Source organism: Pollicipes pollicipes, unplaced genomic scaffold, assembly GCF_011947565.3.
Source record: "Pollicipes pollicipes isolate AB1234 unplaced genomic scaffold, Ppol_2.1 Scaffold_4881;HRSCAF=5763_pilon_pilon_pilon, whole genome shotgun sequence".
Classification (NCBI taxonomy): Eukaryota; Metazoa; Arthropoda; class Thecostraca; order Pollicipedomorpha; family Pollicipedidae; genus Pollicipes; species Pollicipes pollicipes.
Window position 1 is genome coordinate 9,565,291 of NW_023596576.1, and position 12,500 is coordinate 9,577,790.

General features: G+C 50.9%; 2 protein-coding genes across 2 annotated transcripts in view; one reads left to right on the top strand and one right to left on the bottom strand.

Moving 5' to 3' along the window:
• Positions 1–5,664, bottom strand: part of LOC119100826 (DNA mismatch repair protein Msh2-like) — a gene marked incomplete in the record, with an annotated part of 14,045 nt that extends 8,381 nt beyond the window's left edge. Inside the window, 10 exon segments of the mRNA XM_037223976.1 lie at positions 1,422–1,531; positions 1,966–2,040; positions 2,042–2,155; positions 2,414–2,575; positions 3,095–3,205; positions 3,500–3,651; positions 3,890–4,013; positions 4,240–4,289; positions 5,048–5,113; positions 5,479–5,664. Coding sequence (XP_037079871.1) covers positions 1,422–1,531; positions 1,966–2,040; positions 2,042–2,155; positions 2,414–2,575; positions 3,095–3,205; positions 3,500–3,651; positions 3,890–4,013; positions 4,240–4,289; positions 5,048–5,084 — 935 coding nt within the window.
• Positions 5,665–10,312: 4,648 nt separating this feature from the next.
• Positions 10,313–12,500, top strand: part of LOC119099784 (MFS-type transporter SLC18B1-like) — a 10,302-nt gene continuing 8,114 nt past the window's right edge. The window contains exons 1-3 of the mRNA XM_037222854.1: positions 10,313–10,519; positions 11,968–12,063; positions 12,363–12,436. Of these exons, the coding sequence (XP_037078749.1) occupies positions 10,313–10,519; positions 11,968–12,063; positions 12,363–12,436 (377 nt within the window). The remainder of the gene's footprint in view (positions 10,520–11,967; positions 12,064–12,362; positions 12,437–12,500) is intronic.

Below are 12,500 nucleotides of genomic sequence, written 5' to 3' on the forward strand. Positions count from 1 at the left end.
CCTGGGCCGAGCGGTGTAGGCGGCGTCACTGCATTTGTGACTAAATGCACGCTGTATGAGACTGGTGACAACAACGCGCAGCACACACGCATTAGCCAGCGCGGCCTAACTGGGGGCCACAACCATCTGGTCAGCGCCAGCTCGAGACGTGCGGCCAACACTGAGACAGCCGTAGGTCAGCACGACCCCCCCCCCCCCCTTCAAGGCTCCCGTCTCGGGCGAGCCAGTGGAGCAGGGAGGTGGCTGGTGACGGCCGGCTGGGGCTCACCTATGCGCTTGACGTCCACCAGTGGCTGCTTGATCCACTGAGCCAACAGCCGGGAGCCCTGCGGTGTGCGGCAGCGGTTGAGCAAGCCCAGAAGACTGTGTGAGGCGGCCGTGTCCTGGCGGGGCGGGACGGGGAGGGCGGGGCAGGCCGGTTAGGCGGCGTCGGTACCATCGGACCGCTCCTAATCAGCCAACACCAGTGCCTATCGGACGGCTTCCAATCAGGCAGCACCAGTGCCATCGGACGGCTTCCAATCAGGCAGCACCAGTACCATTGGACGGCTTCGAATCAGGCGGCGCCAGTACCATCGGACAGTTCCGAATCATGCGGCGCCAGTACCATCGGACAGCTTCGAATCAGGTGGCGCCAGTACCATTGGACAGCTCCGAACCAGGTGGCACCAGTACCATCGGACAGCTCCGAATCATGCGGCGCCAGTACCATTGGACAGCTCCGAATCATGCGGCGCCAGTACCATTGGACAGCTCCGAACCATGTACACACGGCACACGTATCTCAGTCATGGGTCTGCCTCAGACGTGCAGGGGAAAGGAATCCAGGCGGAGCGTGCCTCGTCAATGGGTGCAACACATGCTTGACACATCCGCATTAGCATAAGACACGAGTGTAGCCGCTGATTAGCAGTATGACATTTCATGAAGGAAAAACTAATCTCATGGAAAATGTGATGCATGCACACTGCAACCATGGTCAGCATGCTCCCAATTCTTTCACACACTAAGAAACAAGCCAGCTTAGGCTCGCGCGTGTGTCCCCAACCACACCGTCCACACTGGATTTGCGCCGATAATGATCCAAAACGCGTAGATCAAAGACTGAACACTAACAACGAGGTCATCCCGCGTATATTTACAACGCTGGATGGACATTCCGTGATTCGCCGCAGGGTTCGGTGATGCATCGCACAAAAGGCACTGGTAAACCAAACAACGGACGACTTCAAAAGCACCTAGCCCCATCCCCCAGCAGTGATCATCCACACCGGTGGTAAGGTGTGCCATGGCCAGCTGGGCTCGTATCGAGGGTTTCCGTGAAAGCAGAGCCTACTGCCACGGACGTACGAGCTCAGCGCAAGCTCGGCTTCGCACCCCGGCCCCGCCTTCCTCCGGCGCAGCCCGGCCGTACCTGTGACGTCGGCAGCAGGTTGAAGGCCTCGACGGCCGCCGAGTCCAGCCGCATGTACTGGGTCAGGTCAAACGTGCTCAGACTGAACTGGCCCATGTTTTGTTCGTCAGCCAGTAGCTGCGGGCAGAACAAGCGCGATTTAAGGGCCGGGCAACGCAGCAACGACGCGATCAGAATCGCTGTAACTTAACGCCACGGAAGGATATCGAACCAAATATGTATGAAGTAGAACAAGTTGGCGATAGCCACATATCCGCATGGTGCTCGACTGACACTGTCTTTTGTGAACAGCTCTCATGTAAACGATCACAAGACACATTGCTAATGATATTCACATGCAGTTGTCGCGGCGAAAGACGCTATCAGCGGAGCAGGAAGCAGCCACACTAGTAAAACTGAGGACTCAGCGGCCGCAGAGGCGCAGCAAGCGCACCTTTCCTCCAGCAATTCGCCGGCCCCTCCCGAGAAACCTCTGCATCCACGCACCAGCCAGCGCGCACCGCGCGGTCCCACCCACGGGCATCATCCCCCCGCCCCCCTGACCGCCGCACCTGCAGGTACTTGATGAGCGCGGCGGTGGCGGCCATGGCCAGCGGGCGGCCCGTCTCCGGCAGCAGGGCCGCGTCCGGCCTGGCGGCCCTTGCCGAACTTGAGAAGGCGGCTGAGGTCGGGCACCACGTCACGGGAGGTGAAGTCGGCCCGCTTCAGCTCCGTCAGCAGCACCCCACTGCGCTCCATCATCTGGTAATGGTGACAGCCCTCTGAGCTCTGCTGCCCTCGCGCTCAGGGACAGGCCTGTTCGGGCTCGAGTCGTGATGTCGCGCGCTCAGCTGGCCTGCTGATGCCGTGATTATCATCGCACCACAGACACTGTCCGCTGGCCGTAGAACATACTCAGGTGACCGAGATATCGAAAAGGTACATAGCACTGGTCGCATCAGGCCGGGCTGGGACCGAGTGTGGGCCCAGGCTGCCAGGGTGACGGCCGTGCCCGCGGACCTGTTTGACGGCGTCGGCAGCCGGGTCTCCGGCAGAAACGAGGCACTCCTTCGGCCCCAGCTGGACGAGAAGGGCCTCCAGGTTTGACAGAGAGGCGCTGTCGGCGAACTCGGCCACCAGGAACTGCTGCAGCGTGGCGTCGCCCAGAGCGGCACCCACCGTCTGTAGACGGATGGCATGGCACAGGGTTAGTGTCTGTACAGAAATGCTGGTGTCTGCGCGGGCAGCGTTCGCCGTCTGCTGATCGGCACGTTCGATACTGCCACTGTCGAATGCGAGCCGTTTTCCTTGGTCCGCAAGTGAGTGTGGCTGGTTGGTTGCTGTTGTTTGTTGCCATCAGATGCCATCTCATACATATGCATTACATATATAATATAAGCATCCTGCAGAATTGGCAATGTGGACAGACAGCCTATCGAACATTCCAAATGTCCGTTCAAACTAATGTAGATAAACCTTATAAACATGGTTGTGGCGTGATCAGATGGTTCTGCTAACCACATGGACATTACGGAATACTCCGCCCCTTTGCCACCTGTCAAGTACAAATATATTCTCCAGTCCACAGCTTCCTTCATCGATCCCGGGACCAGCAATTCTGTCCCACCGTCGCCTCGCCGGCCCACTCTAAGGGCACCGCAGCGGGCCGTACTCTCGGCCTCTCTCTCGGCTCTCTCTCACCGTCCCACCGTCCTGCTGAGTCACCCTGACGGCTAACACGCCGCTGCTCTCCTGCATGCCGCCGGCGCCGAACAGCAGCTCCTCGAACTGGGTCAGGTTGCCCGGCGAGCCCTGCGCGCAGCCGGCCGCGGCACTCAGCCCGACGCAAGCCACGGGCGGAGGTGCGTGTCGCCACGCGAGGGACGGCGCTGAATGTATCACGGTAACGATCGGGTTCGCCACATTCACAGCTATAGTGAAGGTGATCTCCAATAAGCCCCGGTGCAGAACACTGAAAACAAGCCCAAAAAATATACATTAGTTGGCTACACTTTCCTGGATAGGCGGTCACTGCTGTGGAAACACATCTAAAGAAAGGATGGTATGCAACGTTGACCACAAATCCATCTGGTACGAGGTAGCAACCTGGAACTCCAGCTTCCAGTCACTGCTGGTCTTGATGTTGCTGCCCTGGCAGCGGTACACCTCCACGCGGTAGCGCAGCACCAGTAGCAGCTCGCGCACGAAGCTCTCGAAGTTCAACTTGCTGAGCGTCACATAGTCCAGCTTGTGCTCCCCTGCCAGCGTTAAACGAGTGTCACCAACCGCTGACAGGGTGTGGCAGTGACACGGATGGCATGAAAACGACTGGAGAATATAGACCAGCCTGACTTTAGGCGATTACTCGATGTCGGTACACTGAGCGCACATCCCAGCTACAGTTTGGCCAGATCCGGCACACCACTCTAGCACTCAGTCAACGCTGACCCAGACGGAGGAACACTGGTGAACAGGCGGCGGTGGTCGGTGCATTACCCTCGCGGAACTGTCGGATGACGGAGGCCGTCTTGAACACGCGTCGCGCCGCCACATGCGCGTCCTCGCCGTGCACTGTGTAAAAGTCATTACGGTCGAACAGGCGTATCGTCGTCGACGGTTTCTGGAACAAATAGCGCCAATAGTGCCTTTGTGAGGAAAGTTTTAGAAGCAATGGTTTTGACTGGATGCTGAGTTATGTAGGAACATCAAATATCACACAGCAATGCATACCAGTGCTTAAAAGTTTGCATATAGGGTGAATATATTCAATGTAGTGTATTCCTACATGCAAGAGCAATCACAAAGGACCTATGAATGTTGTTTGCACCAAGTATTAAAGCCCTTACCTCTGGGAGCTTCCGGAAAAATGACTGAAAGCCTTTCTCCTGAGATGCATCTGGCAAACAAATAGTTGGTTAGAATATCATTTTTGGCAAACGTAAATGCACCTGCATTTTACAATTTATCAACAAAAGAGTAGCACATCATTGCAATGAGCTGCCCAATAAAATTGTCAGTATTAGCTCATTATTTTTTTTAAGAGGACACAAATATGTCATAGAAACAAGAACAACTTTTGCATCTTCCAGGGATACAAACTAACAGTATGCATTTTAAATTAATGCATTTGAGAATTGAATGACTGGCATGCAAATGCCCCTCAAAATGACATAGTTCTTCAAATTTCAGCTGAAGATCTGTCGCCATCCCCTGAGTCCTCTATACATTCTTGACATGAAAGTAGGTGAGTGACAGAAACATGCATGAAGTGAAAACAAAATGCATGGAATAAACATAAATCCTACCCCAGGGCCAAATACACAGTCTATCTGGGAAACCAGGCTGGAATTAAGACATTGGGTTATCATGCTTGTGTGCCTGTGTGCTCTCATGATTGTGCTTGACCCGTGTCCTGCTTACAGGGAAAATGCAGTAGATAAATATTAATGTAACCATTTAGGAGTTAATTTTAACTTATTCATTGTCAATAATAAAACATTTCTGTGATGGAAGACATCATCACAAATGCAACCATCATTGAATGACCAACAGTTTGATAAGATAAGCCTGAGCTGGTTCACTACCTGAAAAATACTTCTTGTTGCCTAGCATGCCAGAGGGCAAATGTGCTGTGCAGCATATTTTAGAGCTTACCTGAGAGTTCCTTTTGAATTGGCAGAAGTGATGCCATATTAATGTCTTCAGTCAATGGCCCAACTCCTGTCAAAACACATAGGTAACTAACACATTCAAAGCCAAGTGCTAGGCATAACAGTACATTCCTTTAATAGCCCCAGCGGCATGCCTTATGGCAAGATTCATCACGGTAATATCAATATCATCTTCCTGGATGTTCAACTTTGCACTGTAACCACAAACATTACAACAATAACAATGCAGACAACACCATTTCAGTCAATGAAGTGGTCAAACCAAGCAAGTGCACACATTTTCCCAGACAGGAGTTTTTCAGGTATCATTGCAGGTAATGATAGCTTGTGCCCATTTCAGGCCTACCAAAGCTCATAAGGCGTAGTCAAAAAGGCAAGCAAGTAGGTAAGTACGAAGTAATTGAATCTACCCACCTACCTACTACCGAGTACAACAGGTGCCTTTTAGTTAAATTTTAGCATGCACACGGAGCATGCATGCTGCAAACATTCTGAACAGCACTGCTATTTTACAGGAAACAGTTCAGCACGACCTGAACTGTCCAAATTGTCCAAAGGTACCAATAAATCAGAAATGTATTCGACTCTAATGCCTACACACAGAATACCACGCACAACGACGGTCGGGCCACGGTGCTCCCATGCAATCCAGGCTCATAGCACCACGCGGGAGCCACGGCACGGTCTAGAATGGTACAATAACACCGCAAGTGGGACAAAATATTGCCAAGATCGCGCCAAGGAAAGAAACCAAACGACCATATACAAAAGTTGCACTTAGCGCTGGTCCACTAACAGATTGTCTGTTCCATTCGTTCCTAGAAATGGATATAAAATTGGTTGAGTATCATTCAGACTCACATGAAAAAGCAAACGGATTCCAAAAATTTTAATGATCAGAAAACTGGGTTCACAGAACGACTGAACATTGGATCCCAAAAACGAGTTAAGGGGCCATCCGTGTGTTACGTTCGTATGTTACGCTACTCACGGATGTGGAGGAGGGTTTTGACGTAGTGTAACCCACGTGTAATATGGGAAGGGGTATTGACGGAGGAACATTACGCCAAGAGGCGGTCGCAAATCATGCCTAAGCCTCTTAAAAGTGTTTAAAAGCTCCAAACTGGATACTTATGGTTTCTCCAATGGCAAGCACATACCGTCTTTGCTTCCCACCTCTCGCTTATGCTGGTGTCAAGCGGATTGGTTCCTGTTTGGAACGCTACGCTTAATGCGGTATAACCAGGATTGTGGGGGTCGCCAGGTGTCATCAGTCTGTAGCCGGGGAACGACGTTGAACAATGGTTAGAAAACGTAAAGTGACTAATCGACGGCTTCCAACAGGCACCGGGCGGAAGAGACGGAAACAAGCGGCGTAGCCAAGGCGAAGGTGACTGCCTTCCCTCTCTTAGGGTGTATTGTTTGGTTTGTTTTTATCGTTTTAGATGGCTTTTGACAGAAAGTGAAAAATCAGCGTGATGCGTTCTTGACGAGCACCATCTCGCCCCGTCAAGAAAATATTGGCCGCGCCCCTGATGAAAGGCATGCGCGTAAGGTGATAGACGTTGCATAACGCTGTTCTCAAATCGCTGGTATGTGAGTGGATACAATGACAAAAGAACCTGGGTGGGGTGGGGCAGCGACCCTACAGCTTTGGCAAAACCTTGCATTTACCCCTCTAATTCAGGATGCAAATTTATCATTGGGACATTCTAAAGGAGAAGGAACATTTCAAAAAGTCGGGGAACAAGACTCAGAGATGTAGTTGCGTCCAAGTTGCGCCCTGTTTTGATCTGGGGTCAACAGCACGGGTCAGCAGGCCTCCCGCGTCAGGGAGGGGAACAATGCGATGTGCTATATCCCTCTAAGGGCCTCCGGATCGCCCAGGGGATCCCGCCAGAATGTGTCGCCAGAATGACAGCTGGAGACACTCCGCGATGAGGCGGATGGCCGCCCAGCCCTGGACCGGGAGCAGTAATGTGCCCCTAGTGTTCTACGCAAGGGACCCTCTGCCCGCAAGGAAATACAGAATCTCATTATTGTTGAAGAAAGTAGGTTGAAATGAGTTCAATAACTTACAATGCCATCCTATGTTTGCCTGAAAACGTTCATGCTTTTGTAGAATCGATTATTGAAACAAATTAGATCAAAAGGTTTGAACATGCGCACCCGCAATTTTAGGAGAAGGGACAGTGATAGTGCGGGTTGCAGCTTCCGTGAAACAGAACGGCGTTGGCCGCTGCAAATGGCATCAGGCGGCGGGCGGTGGGTTATTCTGTCCTCTGGTCAAATCAACAGTTACAGCAAGTCCAGGTCAGATTAACAGCCACAGAAACACAAAAAATAAATATTTTACCTTCAGCCTTCAAGCCTCACCAATAGATTTCAGCACCACTTCGCAGTTCTGTAAGGGCGTGGGAGGCTGCCGTCATGAGAGGGAGCCAATGGTGTAACTTTATAATTTTTATTTCAATCATTTTTTACGCGGTGCGTTTACATCTGAGCGTAACATAACACTGCCAAAAATCACCTCCCTGCGTTGCATGCTTCCGTTACGCTCTATCCACCTCTTCCCCCCGGCATGAGAAATGCTACATACCCCATTATCTCTATGATTGAATGGCAAAGCATGGCTTTAATAAGAGCCTTTCGTGTCCAAATCTGCGTGAATTCTCGCGCAACTGTACAAATCATAGAAATGGATTCCAAGGCCTACATCTGAAGTCTTGGACTTCAAATCTTTCGGTATCAAAAATGGAAACCCTAGTTTTGCCAGAGGGTGCTCTAAGATTCATATTGATTCGTGCCTAATCGTCTTACAGAAGTATGATCGCTGCTTTGCGTTCTGAAAGGATCTTCCAGGATCAATTTAAAACACATTTTACACGATCATCTCGGATCTATTTGGTACAGCCTGTTAAGCCTCGACCTTTTGGCTTTGGCCAAAGAGAAGTGAAGATGGGCTTTTTTTCATCCAAAGCGCAAGACGGGAAAGTTAAGAAGACCAAAATCGAGTAGCTCCATTACGTCTTTGTCCTGGCATGGCGCACTCGAAGGCCTCTGCGTTGCCAATAACTATACATTCTGTTTAAACTTTGGTCTCGATATCTTGGCCTGGCCATGATAATGCAGGCCGACAATAACTGGACACCACATCGGAAGAGCATCATCGAACCACTTAGGGCACAATCATAGACTCTGACCCACTCAGGTCACGATCTTATGCGCTGCCTCGACCGCTTTGAGAAGAACGGTAGCCGTGCAGCCGCGGTGTCACCAGCCGTGCGACGTCTTTCTCCCGCCATGCCATCACAGGATTGTTTACATAGAACGTCCGGCTTGCGCGTGGACCGAGGGGCGGCAGAGGCAGTCGGGCTGCTCATCCGGAGAGGTAAGGCGCGGGCCGGGATGGCCACTTAGCATTGTCCGATAGGAGAGAGCGAAACACTCAGATGAATTAGATCGTGTATTTTGAGAAATTTACGCACCATCTGGGACATTCACTTAATCTCAACAGCTGGTGTTTCCAGATGCCCTTTTACGAGGACTGAAATGTCGCCCACAGGCATTATGCCGGCGACGTTTTCACTTGCTGTGTCCGGGGTTTGGCCGTTTTCCGTGCTATAAGCATAACAGTACGTAAAGTTCTTTCGCAGATCTTTAAATTTTGATCACTGCTGAACGTCCCGTCTGAAGCTTCTCTGGACCACATGCCACAACAGCAATTAAGGGCTTACGGGCTTCCTTCACCAAGCAAAAGCGGATAGTGGTAGACATTACTCATGCAGGTTAATATTTTGCTCTGGTCTGATGGCATTGTGAGCTTCGATGCACACAAAACGCTAGCGTTAATAAGTGGTGCTTACATCAAGCTTTCCGTGACTATTAGGTCCATATACGATCTGCTGCGAGAAGGCAACAGCTACAGATTGCACTTTCTGTTTTTTCGGGGGCGGGGGGATTCAGATCTGAGACCCTGGGCGTGGAGGAGAGCAGCGCCATTGCGAACGAGGCCGTCGTAACTGGGGCCCCGTTGCTGCCACCAGGTGGCACTGGATCACATCGGCAGTGGCTTGGTGCGGGCTCAGAGAGCCTCCCTGCGCATCACGGCCCTGGTATGGTGATCGGCCATCACGAATCGCACAGATCGCGCAAGAATGGCCACATTCCGCCGCCAAAATGGATCTCGGCAGCGGGTATCTGCGCCACGCTTGCCGCTTTCCTGTAACAGTCAATAAGACTACAGTTGCGCCTCCGCAGCCGAGTCCAATGCGATGAAGACGAGTACTTTAGCTGACCACTACCGTGGTTGCATTGAAGCTCACTTTAATGATACTGAATAGCTACATAGCCTCAAGACGGGAAAGCATTTTAGTTTTACGAATTGAACTTAGCTTTCATCCAGTGTTATTTGCCTATCTTCAACTTCTTCATTTGTTGCGCGTCACCCTCATGGAGTGCTTCAACCGCAACATATTTCACAGACTAGCGTAATTTAGCAAGGCTTAGGTATGATGTCAAGTGTGCAATGTTTGAGGATCCTGCACGCATGCATCACAGGCAAGATGCACCCTGTTGGCAAACAAAAACATCACCGCAGTTTAAGACCAGCACTCCACAGGCCGCAGTATGAACAGGTCCGGTATTTGCTGAGACGCATACAGCTTATGATCCGTCAGAATCTCACAAGTGCGCACACGTAGGACTTGAGCACTTTTTTGTTTTAGTTTGTGCTTTTCAAAATGCCGTTGGGTGTTGGACGTAACTTTGACAAAGCACGGAATCGTCTATGGCTTCTACATTTCAGTGATTTAACGAACAAGCCACACATTTAATCACCAGTTGTACTAAGCTTCAAAAAGTTAAGGTACAAATATCTGCCATGTTAGATGTTTTTGTGCATAGCAGTTGCGAAATGCACATCTCATGAGTGCTGATGGTCAGACACGGTCAGCAATTTTTCTATGGGGAACTATCGCAATGGACCTATTTCAAGCAAGATTTGCGTAACTGACAGCTCTTTGGACCCTGTTATGAGCATATAGCTACGTGTGAACACGTCATGGATGTATAAATAGATCCAGGTGCTCGACAAACGGAGGCGCAGTTCCTGCAGATAACTATGTCCGCCTTCTGACTCAACGGCAGTACGATCATATAAATGAACGGCCCGTGCTGAGCCACGTAAGCAGAGGAGTTTAGCAGCACTAGACGGCACCAGTTTTGCCAACGTCCCCACACGCCCGCGATGGCTGTGTCGGGCGAGCGGCCGCACCTCTTTGCATGTGTGGCCATGCCCGCAGGCGTCGCCGCCAATCGGATCATGGAGCCGGGGCCGGCCGCGAGCGCGCGTCCAATGACCCGCCGCCAGTGGGTGACGCTGCTCACGTTCGGCCTGGTGGACTTCTGGTCGGCCGTCTGCCTCTCTCTGCAGGCGCCCCTCTTCCCGAGCGAGGTGCCGTTACCCGTGCTGAGAGGCGCTCCCCGTCCTGCAGATTGGACGTGCAGCGCGCCCGTTATTGTGTCACATGCATGCGCGGTGTCTGCTGATGCAGGCCGGAATCCGGTGCAGCCTGCAAAGGCGGAGGCGGCTCCCACAGCCGAAACATAGTCGAAACAGTTTTTCAGTGAGTTGGTCCATGGAGCGAACCGAGCTGTTGCGACGCATTCTACCGTTCGCATGCGAAGGGTATGCAAAGATTCTCATTTCAACATTATCAACTCACTTACGTTACGTCATCAGCGTAGAGCTTCCATCGTCAGTTATAAAATTCGAGGGCTCGATTTCCTGCATTAGCGTTCGAACATTTCGGGGGGGGGGGGGGTGAGGGGAGATTCCGACGTGAGGGGAAAACTGTCTTGCGATCCGGCAAGACGGTGCTATGGCGACGAAGCGCACGTGAAAACGTCATGGAAAAAGATAAACATGCAGTGAGACGATCTGGGGAGACGCTTGCCGTAAAACTTAAGCTGTGCAGCTGTGCGCCTCATGAAACAGCACGTGTTTGCGCCAATTCAGCCAGACTTGGAAGGAAAGCCTGTGCTGCAGCAAGCAGGCCGATCGGCAATAGTCGGAGAAGGGCCTTGGTTCAATGCTACGCCCTACCACGTCTACGGTATTCTGCTCCTCGAGAGCTTGTGATTGCATATACAGAAGCTCTTCTGACCCTCGGCATCTGAGGCTCTAACTTCTCAGTGAAGGTATCGGAAAATTTGGACGCTTATTGATGGTTGGAGCTAATATGACGCGGAAATCAATGGGCTAACACCTGTCTCATCACTGATAAACTCACAGATCACACAAAACACTTTCAAGGTCAATCAAATATTGATAGGGTCTCGTAACATTACGGACGAACGAACGGAACACAGCTGAAACGACCATGCTCTTGAGCTTCATAATCAAATCGCGATGCCGAGACAGCAAGGTGCCAAAGTCAGCTCACCTCATTATGTTTTTTTAAATAATTTCTTCTGTTGACTTGGTTTACATGACACAGAAGTCGTCGGTTTGGCAATGTGCCAGTTTTACCGACCGCTGCACAACAAAAGCTAAGCGGTGTAACCCATCATTCGGGTCCGATTCTGACAGGCTGCCCTCTCGTGACATTTCATGATGAGTTGTTGTGAATACAAATAGAATGATTGATCTAAAAGGACATAAAGTCAAGCCGTTCGATGAACTAATTGGAGGCAATCCAGACTGAAACTTGGTGACCTGACTGGTATAATTCGGAAGTTTTTCCTAACACTCGGACGGATGCTTTCCTCACCCCTCACCCACTCAGTCGTGTGCTAGTCATTTGTCTGCAACAGCCTATACCCATGATTATTTTTGAGCCCTTGGTCATGGCTATACAAAACGGTCATGGGACGCATCGATTTCGAACACTATATTCCCAGGCGGCAAAGAAAGGTGCCACCGCCAGCGAGTACGGCCTGATATTCGGCACGTTCGAGCTAACGAAGTTTATCGTTTGTCCTCTGCTCGGGAGATATGTAAGTACGGAGCGCAGTTGCAGCCATATCCTTATAACTCATGCCACTACTTGCATTTCCCTGGAAGCATGAGCAATAATGAGAAACTTTGATGTGTTTCGTCTGAGTTAGACTGGATGCATGTATTTAGTTCACAGTAAACTGTCCTCTAAAATATCCATTAAATTCTGGTCCTTTCACAGAATTTGGCACACATCTGTAATATGAGGCATAAGCGCAGCGAGTCACGTGTCGGTCGATGCTGCCTAAAGCAAGCTGCAGTAACTTAAACCGATGTTCATCTGCCCTCTTCCTCACAGTTGCACAAGATTGGACCAAAAGTTGTGTTCAACGGAGGAATATTTATTACCTCATCTTGCGCAATTGCATATGGGTGAGTATCCCCCCCACGGAAACAATTTATACCATGAACCATGCATGTTTGTCACTTCCGCATG